Source organism: Eleginops maclovinus, chromosome 12 (genome assembly GCF_036324505.1).
Source record: "Eleginops maclovinus isolate JMC-PN-2008 ecotype Puerto Natales chromosome 12, JC_Emac_rtc_rv5, whole genome shotgun sequence".
Lineage (NCBI taxonomy): Eukaryota > Metazoa > Chordata > Actinopteri > Perciformes > Eleginopidae > Eleginops > Eleginops maclovinus.
The window spans coordinates 11,549,663-11,564,292 of NC_086360.1; the positions used below are offsets into that span (position 1 = coordinate 11,549,663).

At 38.3% G+C, this 14,630-nt stretch overlaps 3 protein-coding genes across 3 annotated transcripts; 2 read left to right on the forward strand and 1 right to left on the reverse strand.

Annotated features, from left to right (window-relative positions):
- Positions 1–684: 684 nt before the first annotated feature.
- On the forward strand, positions 685–10,150 carry LOC134873041 (cell division cycle protein 20 homolog B-like). Its single transcript, XM_063896427.1, has 12 exons — positions 685–800; positions 1,089–1,148; positions 4,932–5,151; positions 5,864–5,973; positions 6,467–6,518; positions 6,896–7,012; positions 7,570–7,781; positions 7,935–8,029; positions 8,248–8,476; positions 9,188–9,313; positions 9,390–9,513; positions 10,023–10,150. The coding sequence occupies exons 1-12, from the start codon at positions 768–770 to the stop codon at positions 10,118–10,120; spliced, it is 1,476 nt and encodes a 491-aa protein (XP_063752497.1). The 5' UTR covers positions 685–767; the 3' UTR covers positions 10,121–10,150.
- On the reverse strand, positions 2,267–5,116 carry gpx8 (glutathione peroxidase 8 (putative)). The gene is made up of 4 exons (XM_063896428.1): positions 4,607–5,116; positions 4,015–4,262; positions 3,596–3,857; positions 2,267–2,790 (listed from the first exon to the last, which is right to left on the reverse strand). Exons 1-4 carry the CDS (start codon positions 4,710–4,712, stop codon positions 2,627–2,629), a joined length of 780 nt encoding a protein of 259 aa, XP_063752498.1. The 5' UTR covers positions 4,713–5,116; the 3' UTR covers positions 2,267–2,626.
- A 1,867-nt stretch (positions 10,151–12,017) lies between the features above and the next one.
- Positions 12,018–14,192, forward strand: LOC134873824 (granzyme A-like). The gene is made up of 5 exons (XM_063897704.1): positions 12,018–12,156; positions 12,361–12,496; positions 12,802–12,937; positions 13,132–13,407; positions 13,518–14,192. The coding sequence occupies exons 1-5, from the start codon at positions 12,093–12,095 to the stop codon at positions 13,674–13,676; spliced, it is 771 nt and encodes a 256-aa protein (XP_063753774.1). The 5' UTR covers positions 12,018–12,092; the 3' UTR covers positions 13,677–14,192.
- The last annotated feature ends 438 nt before the right edge of the window (positions 14,193–14,630 follow it).

The following is a 14,630-nucleotide window of genomic DNA, read 5'->3' on the forward strand; positions in this document are numbered from 1 at the left end:
GGTTGTAATACAATATTTTACTATACAACAAAAATAAAAATACAAGTATTTTTTCAAGATTCAAGATTCTTTTTTATTTACTGCCTTATTACTTAATGAAAAAAGGACATTTGTAACTGCTTAAATTACTATAATGTGTTTACATAAGAGGGAAAAAAAACAATAGGCTACTAGTATATGCTGTTACTATAATTATATGAGTAATTTGTTTTTCTCTGCCCATTATTGAGGGCATTTTATTTTCAGATGCCCTTTTTAAATGTTTTAACACGATTCATGCTTTAAATTGCCTGTGATGAAAACGTGTCGGAAACTGCCATGTATTTCCTAATAATAACACCAACTCATGAATCATTATTTTTCTAAACGTAAATCTGGCAGTTGGGCGATTATCTGTAGAGATTGACAGACCTAAAGAAATGAGTCTGTCCTTGTACGGGTCATTAATTGATAACATGTTGCCGCCTCCACCTTGAAAACATTACCGCGTTGCTCTTTTAAAAAAAATGTTTTTACTGTGTCTATTGGTATCCAGTAGAAACCAGGACGCGGAGGGAATCCCTGAAAAGAACGAGCCCACTCAAAAAAAACATGAAGCGCCAATAGCAGAGCAGTGGAAGGTGCTTCCCGCTCCACCGTCCGCCCAGGGAGAGTATTTAGGAGCATTCGGTCCAGGAGAGACAGACAGCAGGTGCACCAGGCAGGATCGGTCCTCATACAGAGAGAGCGAGGGACGGTAGCTTTACTCAAAGTAATTAAAACTGGCAATGAAGCTTGCAGGCGAAGAAGCAAAAGACTGGGTGAGTACAAAATAATATAGAAATAGCCTGATAGAGGCTATGTCCTTAATCACATATGTTCTGTTGCTACCAGGCAACCACTTCAAACTCTAAACACATGGCTGTTTCTAAAACTAAGCTTTAAATATTGATTTAAAAAAACACATTGACTTTGATCCATAATATATTACAATAAGCTACAACTTTCTGAATAATACAAAAAAAAGAGTTTTAACCTAAAGAAAGTGTATCCAAAGATAATTGTTTTAGCATCACCTTGATAAAGCTTTTTCTTGTTTTCATAACCAGGACAACATGAGAAAAATGCTGCAAGATTTTGTAGGAAAGAGAAGCCATTGCCCCTTCAAGGTAAGGTGGGAAATGTTGTAGAAATGGGCATTACAAGATTACATGTTGTGGCATCATGTGACCGTGGTGACAGTGTGGCAGTGTACTGCTGCTGGCTGTGCTATCTGATTGACAGCTGTCAGCTACACTCCTCACTGCTGCTATAACTGAACTCAAACATCACACCTCATTCACCGGGGAAATGAAAAGTCAAAAGCCAGGTAAAGGCTTGAGGAGAATGAATGAAAAAAACCTGAAATTGTACATTCAGCACAATGTAAAAACATTCAACTCAACATCACTTTGACTTTGTCAAATCTATCCATTTGCATTTACAGCAGGGTGATTGGAGAGTGGTGGCTGGTTGGGAGGCAGTGTAATGTTAGCTGATGTTTCTTTCGCCAGCTCACACTGCTCTGCTACCTTAACAGTTTCATTTGACTACGTCTATCGCTTGTTCCCTAAACACTCACGCACTTTATGTTAGGAGATCAGGATTCTAAGATGCTTTGCACTGTAGAGTATATCCAATAGAGGCAATTGGTCTTTGAACTTCTGGAATAACAAAAAGCTACAACATAATGATTGAGGAAGATGTAAAGAAAAATGTTCATAATGTGGGTGGTTGGTAGGCAGTGTCTTGTTAGCTGGTTGATTCTGTGTGCCAGCTTACCTGCTGCTGCCCTCCAACTGTCGATTCAAATCCACACCAACAACCAGGAGATGCAGCAATTAACATGTGCTTTTATCAGTTTTAAACAAGTTGGGATTCAAAGTTGCGGGTGTTGAAAGTTTTGTGACCCTTTATCTTTTTTAAAAATGATTATTCAGACTGAGCTGTGACTTATATCAGACATACTGTATAAATACCTGTTTTAAGTAAAGTCAAATAACCAAATCACGTTTGGGATCAAAATGAACAGTGACACTATGCATATGCACTATTGCACTACTTCATCAACATTCTGCATTTAAAATGTAGATTTGTTTATCCGCGTTCGTCTTACCATTTTAAAATAAACTGAAGAAAATATCTTCAGCTCATGAGCAAAATCAATTAACTATGATGAAATAATCCTATTGTTCGATGGGTGATTTACAATTTGTGGCGTCAAATAAGTCAAAAATCGGCAAAAAAGTTATGCTTCACTTAAGAATTTGATTTTAATGTAAACATTAGAAAAAGATGGTACAAAGTACAGACAAAGGCAAACTGAACATTTGAAAAATCAAAAATCAAACACTTCAATGACTAAGCAATCCTTGGGCTGCAGCAGTGGTCATTATAAGGAATGTTCATCATGATTGTCATTATTAACCACAGGATGTTTCCCACGCACCCAAACACACTCTGACTACATTTGAATGACTGAAAGTTTGTGGAGCCAGACTTCACTAACCACGCTCACTGTAGCAGCTCAGCATTCAGTCTTTCCTTGCTATCAAAGCACAGGAAACAAGGTCACAACACACATACATGTGTCCCCTATCCATCTCCATTATAGCTCCCCCCGTTTCTTTACAATGATTTCTCGCACCAACGCCGTGGCCTCTTGTCTAACACTCTCCATGGGCTCGTCCGTTCGCCAGAATCGGACCACGTTCCCCTCTGGATTAACCAGAAATTTCCAGAAGTTCCACCTGGGAATTTTCTGCACAGAATCTGAAACACAACACATTAGTATGCACTCATTAATGGTAGGTCTAACCTAAATATAGCCAGGAACTCAGATGATGCTCTTCCTCTTCCAGTGATTCTTATTAATCACCTGTAAAATATAGATTATTGCTCCTTATTATGCCATACTGACTCAATTTAGTGTTCTAAAGTATCAAATCAAATCTAACTTGAACCTCATAACAGCAATTTTGCCATATAACTGTCCTCAACTCAAGAAACCTCATTGCATTGATTCAAAACTTAAAGATAATAAAGTGACTGCTACTACAAAATAAACGGTATGACAAATCATGATACACAATGAAAATAGATCCCTCTATGAAATATACAATGAGCTGCTTTATAATCGTAAAATTAATTAAACATGTATACAAATAATATTAAACCAATGTCCATTTGGTAACATCAGAAGTTCACGGGTCAGGTTTCTAGATGTTCTTTAAGATGCACGACAATAAATATAAACTTAACCATTAGGTCTTCCCTACGAAGAAGCATTAATATGTTTTAGTTGTATGTTTACTTTGCGACATGACAGTTATTTATGGATGTCAGGTGGTGTAAAGACTTGTTGCAGTTTCATAACGCAAAGGCTTCCATTATAAACTGATTACTATTGACCCTACTAAAATTGAGTTGCAGCCATGGGTCTTTGTGGTGCTGTGAAAGTAAGATTGCCCTTCCTGTAAGACAGCTGCTCCAGTCAATCCATAAATCATTCAGTTATCATCTTTAACTAAATAAAATAAAAAGAAAAATGTGATGTGACAGATATGGTTATGCCCACCTGTGAGGAATTTGAAGGCAGGGTCCGCCTCTGAGCCCATTATTTTGATCCTGCTAAAGAAGGGGAAGGTGACTCCGTGGGTGGACTTGGCGAAAGCCTCGATGTCCCGACTGGTCCCGGGCTCAGTGTCCCCAAACTGACCGCAGGGAAAGGCCAACACGTTGAAGTGAGATGTGCCAAGCTCCCTGTGCAGCTCCTGCAGGGATAGATAGTTCGCCTCCGTCTGCTCGCTGTAACTCGCCACGTTTACAACCAAAGACGCCTGTACAGGAGAAAGCACGGTGTTATTTTTTATGTTTGAAAAGCTGCAAGAAAAATACATTTTTAATGAAAAACACCAATAACTGACACTGGGTAACTTAGGCAGTGTGCACAGATGTTGTCTCACACTTAAATGAGTGTTGATGATGTGGACTTACTTTCCCTCGGTACTTCTCCAGCGACACCGTCCTCCCCTTCGCGTCTTTCACCTCAAACGAATAAAAATCCGTTGATTTTCTCGGCTTCATCAGCCGAGACTGAAGGAGAAACAAACATCCGACACCGACTGTCATGCTCAACAGGACCGTCAACCTTTTTGCTTTCGGGTTTGAGGACTTTGTAGGGTAGCCCCCTAAGGCCTCCATCTTGGAGGGGGAAGAGCAAACCGAGGAGGTAGCGGGGGCTCCTGCATAAAGTATAGGGGCGGGTCAGGGGAAAGGAACATAGTTAAGTTATAAAACACTAGCACAATACCGGAAGCCAACAATACCATACAACATAAGAACAGTAAACGTATTGCACTCAAAAAGCTTAAGCAATTTATGCATTTCCATTACGATACACCTTTCTATCCGAAATAGTATGCAGTTTGGTCATTCAATACAAACTGTTTGTATTGGTTGTACACAGAGTAAGACACATTTGAACATTAAGTATCAGAATCAGAAATACTTTATTTATCCCAAACTGGGACATTTTTTCAGGCATGTTATATAGGACTAAATAGACTGGAATTAAACAAATCAATACCTCTCAAAGTTAAACAATAGGCTTCCAATAAGTTGTTGTATCTTTTAAGGGTTGCCGAAAATCTGAAGCTTAACCTGATTGCTCCCAGCATGCGTAGCCTCCTCATTTTATAAACGATACGATTCACAACCAAAAGGCTTTTACCATGCTTTTACTTTGAAACTAAACCGGACGTTTTGTTGGGAACACTGCCAGATGACCATGATAAACTTGTGGTATTCTGAGTTTGCACAGGCAGGAAATTGGTGTCGATTTTCAATATTTGAGATGTTTGAGACTAGCAGTATTTTCTGTTAAAACCATGCATCTGTTTGTGTCTTTCCAGGGACCAAACGATGGCCATCACGTCTCGTACAGGCGGTTCAGGAGGCGGATCATCCAGAGGAGCAGCAGTGAGGGTCCATCTGCAAGCACACCTCTGGCCACTGGGGGGCAGAGTGAGCCCAGATTTGAGCTTGAGACAGTCTGCCAGAGACTGGAGCTGGATTCTCCTCCGAGACACCATGAACCAGCACAGATCAGACACCTGCAGGGAAACCTTCATGGTATTATTCAAACCCCAAGCTAAGAATGTAAACACACACACACACACACACACACACACACACACACACACACACACACACACACACACACACACACACACACACACACACACACACACACACACACATACACACACCTTCTTCCCTTCTGCTACCGGGCTCATTAACAAGTCCAGAGACCCCCACTGACACTGACTTTTATCCACCCCACAAACATCCATTACAAAAGTGTGAGCCATGTTCATGCTCAGCTCTCTAAATATATTTTTGCACAATTCTACACACATCTTTACACAGCCCTCCCCTTTATAATGTAATGCACTGCAGTTTGTCAAATATTTTCATATATTCATTTGTATATTGCAATTTGGTGTAAATCCTTGTTATTCTTTTTTAATGATAAATAGTTTTCTTAACAAAACATATTTTTATCATCGTTATATTTTTTGACCTACTCTTACAACTACTTTTCTTAGATTGTTTATATCTGCACAACCATACACCGAAGTGAATTCCTTGTATGTGTAAACTTACCTGGCAATAAAACTGATTCTTGCTTCTTTTTTTTTACATAAGGGCAACAAACTCTCATAAAATCGTTTATCCACTTTTGTTGTTCTCACCATTATGTTATCGTCTCAAATGGAGATTTGATTTGGAGCAGCATTGTTTGTTGCTTTATGTTTTCTCTGATATCATCTCTCCTATTCAGAGATAGAGCTGACAGGAAGCTTATCACACAGTGGGGATGTCACATCTACAAACACACAACACACCGTCACCACCAGGAGATGGACTGCTACAGAAAATGCCCCAGAGCAGGTTTGTTAAAGGAACTTGTACCTAAGCTACTGGAGTTTGATGGGGGGTTTTTTTATAAGAAAAAGAAAACAAAAGATGTTAAAGTGGATTTTGAGACCTTTCAACCTATTTGTTTAAATGTTCTATGTAAATAAAGTTATACTTATATATTTTTATTTATTATATTAATGGAAATGTTGAAAAGTGAGCTACAAGACAGGAACCTTAACAATGAAACGTTTTTTTATTTGGAAGTTTCCTTTGAAAATGGCAACAAAACAAGGATTGTATTATATGCAGAGTGATTATTGATTGAGGTGGAGCCGTGAGTACTTAGGGTACTACAAAAAGTACCCTAAGTACTTAGGGTAAAACAAAACCCTAAGGGTTTTGTTTACTTAGGGTAAAACAAAAAGAAAATAAACAAAACGGGCCTAATCATCAGAATAAAATTAGACTTGTTTAGAAAAAAGACACAAGACTAAATATTTAAATAATACTTATGTTTTTGAAGGGATGGGTCTGGAGTGCTGCAATTGAAGAACATGGAAATGCTCAACAGGCTGGTACAGTATTTTTTTTCCCCCCTTTGGCTTTTACTACATTCCTACAGTTCATCAAGACCTACAAAAAGAGAAACTGATCTGAATGACATGTGTGATAATGCATGCTGTCATACCAGGAAACAAGAAACATGCACAAATGTTTAAGTAACAGAGCCTTTCAGCATGTTGGAGATCTGTTTATGTTCCTGTTTGCTGATATCATTGTATTCTCCCATCATCGCTTGTCCATCCTGTAGAGCGTATGAAGTGATTTGATTTTTGGAGTGAAAATAAATGCATGGACAATATCAGCAGTCAATCAAAGTGAAATGCTTTGGGTGTGAAACTGTCTATCTATGTTTTAACTGTGTTTTTATGGGGGGTTTTTTTCCATGCAGATTCTTATGAGAGGACACATGCTTTGCAGCCATTCGCTGTTCTGGACAGTACCTCTGTCAGTCAGCAGGGAAAGTCAGTGATAAAATTGGCGGCACCGTCACTGCTGAATGACTACTGTAAGAAATATACTAATCCTGCAAAGAAAAACTAAGCCTGTGTTCTTACTCTGTGTTTCTATTGGAATGATAAGGCTGGTGTTATTATTTACTGAAACAGTAGGACACTGTCGTTTTTTGCAAATGATAGGAGGAAATAGTGTATATGTTGAGAGACTATTTTTAAACTGCAGATAAACACATGGTTCTCTAGTGAGTTTTAATTTTATTTTGGTCCAAATAAACCGTTATATGTCAGTTACCATTAAAGACACTAAGTTTAAGCAACAGTATGAGCTGAACACATATAACCACTTTTAGGCTATCATAATAATGAAGAATTGACTCTACTACTACTACTCTTTTCAATATGAGGAATTCTATGAAACATGATTTAGACCCTCAAGTTGGGAAATAAAAACATATAATAAAACAGTTAAACCAGTGAACGAAATGGGAAACATTAAAAAGGGAACTTTCTTTTAGTGTCTGGTCTTAATTATCTGATGGTGTGTCAATCAGCAGTCACGTTTGTCAGTATTAAACTCCTCAGTAGCCCTTCTTTCTTTTCCCTTTAGACACTAATCTTCTCGACTGCAGTTGTGATGGTATAATTGCTTTAGCACTCGGCTCTTCTGTTTACCTCTGGAATTCAGAAACTCATGCTCTCGTGGGATATTTGGTCCCGAGTCCACAACCAGGAGGAACTTACCTTCAGACCATCTCGTGTCTGAGCTGGAGCAGAGATGGCAGGACCCTCTGCATTGGCACCAGGCGAGGGGAGTTACAGGTAAATGCTTTTGAGCTTTAAGTAAATGAGTACATATACGTAGGTTGGAAACTGGTTTTACAAATTGTGGTCTAGGCCTGTGTGAGGGGAGATGTCACACCTAGTTAAATCACCAGAATGACTGTTTGTGGTGTCTTTCTTTGACTTTTAAAGTTGTGGGATGTTGAACAAAAGCAGAATACCAGGTGCCTGCGGTCACATCTATCTGTGGTGAGGGCTCTTTCCTGGAAACAGCAGTTACTCAGCAGGTTTGTGTTTTAAGTACCCAAAATGAGAGTTAAGGATTGAAGAATGACTTATAATTTCTGAACTTCAATAAAAAAGAATGACATTTGTATTCAGATCTATACTTTTTGAAATGTTCAAGCAAAACAAATAGTAGCTTTTGTAAAAATTGAGCCAGAGTCTATATCAATATTCAGTGAGTAGTATTTATGTATAAATGACAGTTTCTACAATCCTACAGCGGCTCAGTTCTCGGGCATATCCATCACCTTGACCCTCGGGCTCCTACACCTCTCGTGGGTGCCGTTGTGCAGAAGGAGGCGATCTGCAGCCTCCAGTGGTCCCCAGGAGATGATTGGCTGGCCAGCGGCTCCACAGAGGGCCTCCTCTGTATATGGGATAGAGACATTGCAGGGGTCACACGGTCACATCAGCCAATCACTATGATGACACAGCCCAGCGCTGTAAAGGTCAGTGTAAGCTAAACTACTGCCTGTCAGATGGGATGAGGCGTTAGTAATTAATTTAACTCAATTTGAGTTCCATTGTGTGACTTGGACATTTAAGTGGTATTTGTTGTTCAATGTAAAAAGAAAAAAACGTACTGAGATATAATGTTGTAAAACAATGAAAATATGAATACTTTTCAACAGCCACACTTGTGGCTCTGGGGCTTCAACTCAACAGTTGATGGCCGGTTGTTTAGAATGCTCAACATGGCAATGTTACCATGCTAATGTTTAGCAGATAATGTTTAATGTGGTTTTTAACTTAATTTAATATTTGGCCAGAAAGTATTGGACATTCAAATGTTGATTTGATAGTATCACGATATAAAACGTCATAAGACGTTAATACAATTTATTCTTAGCGATTGATAAATGACTGTACCAACTGTTATAGCAGCTCAACTTGCTACAGAACACCTGAATCGTTCAAAGTACATGTTGGACACAAGCACACTCAAATATTTTCAGCAACTTTGTTCTGTTGTATGACGTGATGATGACTAAAATCAGCTTGTGCAAACTTGAGCACCATGCTGCTAGTTGAAAGGATTTAGCTGTTAGAGGTTTAAGACTGCTAGTTGATCTTAGTTGATCCTGCAACCATTCTAGGACAACCACACAATCAGCTGACCTTTGTATTTGCTTTCTTATATCTTGTGTTTGTGTATTAAGGCAATGGGATGGTGTCCATGGCAAAGTAAGATGATTGCCACAGGAGGCGGATTGAAAGATGGTGAGCTGAGAATCTGGGACACAGATTTGGGAACATGTGTGACATCTGCTCACACAAAGTCTCAGGTACTTACAACTCAATGTGTAGCAATTTACTGGGTATAAATATTGGACACACTATTTTTAATGGCTCAAATTTCAGATTTGTTCTCTCCGTTGGGCTGAAAAGAAGAGATATCTGGTCACAGGTCACGGTCTTCCTCGTCACCAAATCACCTGCTGGTCCTGGGAGTTTCCCTCCCTGAGCCCAGTGTACCAGCTCAGAGGTTAGAGAATATGAAATATGATTAATAAACAATAATACATAACACATTTACAACAGCCACATAAGAATAAATTAATTGCATCGTTATACATGCTGAGTAATATAGCAGCATAGAGTGTGGCAGTTGGACCAGCAGCTGTGTCATGGTTAAGATATTTAAGAGCCATTTCGCTCTGAGTCATTCATATCCTGGGTTTCCAGTCAATGCACAATGTGAAAACCATCCTTTTGAAATCCTATAAAGATGACTTTGAATTTATCTTCTATTTCAAATCAATTAAAGATATTGGGCACTCTTTAAAACTACTTTAAAATGTCTAATGTTCCAGACTACACAGTGAAAAACTGTTAATGAATATGCAGCTTTGCATTGACAGGTGCTAAAATGTTGTAATATGATGTGCCACAAATTATGACATGATATTGAAACCAGACATAACCACTGTTTTTCATAAGGGAAATAAGGTATTTAGATGTCCTTGTTTAACAATGTTGTGATTTTTTTTGCAGTACATTCAGATCGAGTTCTGCACTTGGCCATACACTCTGAAAGCACTAAGATGTTTTCTGCTGGAGCAGACCAGCGCTTTCTCATCCTGGACATGTGATTATCAATGTCACCAAAAATTGGACATGATGGTTGTTGGCTGGTAGTGGGACCAGTCTTTTTTATTGACATTGTGTAGAGCATGTTACTTCAATAAAAACTGTTATATGGAACAATTCAAATTAAATCTGGGTTTATTTTTATTTATTTATTATCTGGTTTACATAACAAGAAACGCGTGGAGGGTATACCGTTACTGCCACCGCTTTTACTACTTAATTTTATCCAACATTTCCATTAATTGCATATTTTACACGTCGATGCAACTAAAAGTACTCTTGGCCTAGACCTGTGGGTTTAAAGCTTGAAAGTATGTGACTAGACAATACATCCAAGAAGTGTGGTGAAGACTTCCTTTGAAATGTTCACATGCACATAAGTGTTGACAAGAAAATGCACCATGTGAGGTAGATCACCACAGATGTCTGAGGATTCTACCACAGCACTTTGATGGTGTTTTCAAAACAGTGGATTTATTTACTAAAAGATTAAGCTTTTAACAATTGTCACTTTTTCAATGGGTCGCAGATTAACCTTATAAACCTACTTTTATACATGACCAACCGAACCCAACCCTTGAGAACTGGATTGAAAAACAGTTTAAAAGAAAACAATAAATACATATATATCAATGCTGCCAAACTACACAATACGGCACACATCTAACACATCATAGCATACACATACACAGCGCTGCTAAAACAATAAGTAAACATACCCGGCTGCTTATCAATGAGAGGGGCTGATATCTTAAACTGCATCTCGTTTCTTTAGTTTCCATACGGCTCTCGTTATCATTAAAAAGATAGCTCACACCGAGCTGCGTGTCTCTGGTGTCACCATATATACAATTGTTAAACACAACAACACCGTTAACTAGCTCCGCCTCCATTAACATTGTACGTTAAAGGTAGGAACCAAAGTGTTTTTTTTTCTTTCTTCTTACTGATAATCTGGTAAAAAGAACAAAAAATAATAGGTATCTGGAGCTGTCACGGGAGTAAACCTGGTAAAAAGAAGAAAAAATAATAGGTATCTGGAGCTGTCACAGGAGTGTAATGAGATGTCCGGTGTGTCCAACTACCTGCATGTCCACCTTCGCGCACTTATTGCGCGACAGCGTTTTTCACAAGGGACAACATATACAGCTCTGGGTACAAACAAAAGATGTACTGGTTGTTAATTATTGTGATGATAAATGTGGGGGACTAGTTGAAGTCTATCAGCTTTGCCATTATTTAATAAATGGGATATCATGTTTTTAGTGATCTTTAGAGGTACTGGCAAATGGACTTTGTGACCTTTAGACAGATCCAGGATACCTTCTAGTCTAGTGTCATCTCTTTCTACTTTGCGCTAACTAACCAACTGCAGATAGCTTACAGTATTTAATGGAGATACAATAAGGGATTCAGTATTCTCATTTAACTCTCGACAAGAAAGACATTAAGTGAATTAGCAATAAATGGCACTATTGCTTTAATGTTGCATAAAATAAACATCCAATTCTCATTATAGTTAACTCTTCCTCTGAGTTATTGCTCATGTGTCTTTACCATAGTGTCACTTTAGACAAAATATTCCACCTTCTCATGAATTCCCCTGAATCATTATTAACACACACTCATCAGTGTACCCGAAAGCCTTGACGACAGCCTCCAGTTCTAGCCTGTGCAGTGGGCCCATATCTTTTACATACCCCTGATGATGTGACGACCTGTTTCACGTAAATAAAAAGCCTCAAGCACACAGCCTGTCAGGCTAAAGATGAGTGGGAAATGACAAAACTGTTACCACAGGCTTTTAAATGAAGACTGAACACACCATTTCTCATGACGTGCTTGCGTCCATTCTGCTGACTCAAATATTTCCATGGTCAGACCACATCCTTTAACTGCAACACATAAATACGAGTGTTTGCTTCAAGATAGGTTGTAAAGCATTCATCGTCACATTAGAGAGAGATAAGAAAAATGTTGTGTCCAAGGGATTATCTTATTTGTATCTCTTGTGTGGTCGTCCTCATTGTCCAATCATGTGAGTAAAACACTCTTTGTATTGCAGGAATTTACTTTATTTCTACCTACCTCATGTAAGCATGCAGAATGCATGGTCAGGTTTACTTTCAATATTACAGTGCAGCTGGGGCAGAGTGTTACAATGTATTTGGTTTACCATTTATTGATTCATTTCTATACCACTTTTTGAAAAAATGATTGAACTGAATGTGTTCTGCTTAAGGTCATGGTTCTGAGATTATTGGTGGGAAAGAAGTGACGCCTCACTCGCTGCCCTTCATGGCTCTGATGGAGCATCCATACTGTGGAGGGACCCTGATTCATCCAAAATGGGTCCTGACTGCTGCCCACTGTACAAAGTAAGAACATGATACAAACATTCCTATGCACTACAAATAAGGTATAACTTGTACTGATGATTTCCACAATACTATTCATTGTAAAAAAAAAAATTAAAAAAGGAGAAAAAACACCTTTGATAACTACTGTTTGCACAGATTCATTTTCCATTTTTAATAGAAACTCTTGCCCACAAATAACAGACATAATGAGTCCGACATACGTTAAAAATGTACTTCAGGATGTATAAGCGTATGAATTTAAAGCTAGCGGATAGAAGATACATTTTAACATTAATTGAAAACTATTTTTTCTACTTCTGCAGCATTAAAGAAGTGATTCTGGGAGTGCACTCCATCAAAGAAAAGGAAAAAGATTCCAGGCAGGTCCGCAAAATCAAGCCTTATCCTCATCCCTTCTATGATAAAACATATCATGTTAATGACCTCATGCTGCTCAAGGTAAGTTGTTATCACAAGTAACCATGAGTGTATTGTCAATCAAAAAGTACAATCTATGCATGGCACCAACATAGGGAAATGGTGCAAAACATTAATAAAGAAAGACAAAGATAACTCATTTCATAACAAGCCTGACATTTATCGAAGGCAACATACAGCTGGTCAGCATCAAAAGTCTCTTTTTTTAATTTCAGCTTAACAAACCGGTGAAGCAAACCAAGACGGTGAAATTTCTCCCATTGGGGGGCACTGTCAAAGATCCAGCATCTGGCTCCAGCTGTCTGGTTGCTGGATGGGGGAAAATAAAAAATAACGCCAGGACTGTTTCAAAAGTCCTGCGGTCCGCCAATGTGACCGTGATCAATAGAAAGAAGTGCAACTCTCCTGATTTTTACGACCTGGAGCCTATCATCACCAACAGCATGATATGTGCTGGTTCAGTCGTGAAAGATGCAGCTGATACCTGTCAGGTGAGTGCGTTTTGATTGTTTTGGAAAGGAAATCAACGGCCTATCCCCTCTTAACTTAAGTGTATCAATATATCTTAATATGAAATGTTGTTTATTTGTTCTTTCTCTAGGGGGATTCAGGAGGCCCACTATTGTGCAATGGAACCCTGGTTGGTGTCACTTCTTTTGGAAAGATGTGTGGCGTAAGAAAATTCCCGGGTGTCTACTCTTTTCTCTCAGAAAAACAAATCATCTGGATCAAGAACACAATGAAAAAGTCTGAAATATAATCAGCCCAGTTTGTTAACATCTATTTATGTGCTAATATTATGCTACGTTCTCTTTATCTAAGAAATACATTTACATTGTGTTTTTTTAAGTGATTCTTTTAAAGCTGTATTCAAAAGCGCTTTATTTTCTTAAGGTGAAAGCAAAACACCAAAGTGGCATTATTCAATCTGCCAACCAGACAGATTCAACATTTATAGTACTCACGCTTGAATACTATAACTTAATTCATGTGATAATATTTTATAATTATGTTGATTCTCAGGCATGCCCCTTTTATTCCTCATCATTATAACTACAGACCAAAAACAAATGACATTTTATTCTTACATCCATATTTCTTTCTTTGTTATGTGTACTTTTGTATCACTATTACAATAGGTTCGCCTTACAGAAGCTCCTGTAGTTTTACAAATTCATGACATCAAAAGATTTGTGTTTCATTTCTCTGTTCTCAAGTCGTGAGGGATCAATGTATCTAAATAAAAGAAAAAACTTTGATGTTTCAGTAAAAATGACAGCACATGTTGGTGTTTTTCTCTCATCCTGCTCTTGAGGTTATCTGTCATAATGCTAAAATGCTTCCTGTATGAAACAATTACAGTAATGTCAATGCAGAGAACATGGAGTAAAAAGCTCTGCTGATGGTGCACTTATTCAGGTAACACCACAAGAGACAAATTCACACGAGACATCTTGAGACCCCCACAGGAAACGTGCAAAAAGGGCACATGAGTCTTGCAACATGCATTTATTCAAATGCTGTGAACCCACAATAAATATGTCCACATCCAGCAAATGGAAATATTTGCTATGGTAATCAAAGCGTGCACAGTCATATTTTTGAAAGGATTGAGCATCATGTCTCTCTTATCTTAGACACTGTTGTTTTATTTTATTGCTGTATATGAAGGAGCTTTGCATTATGTGCTCCCCACTTTAAATTGTCTTGTGGG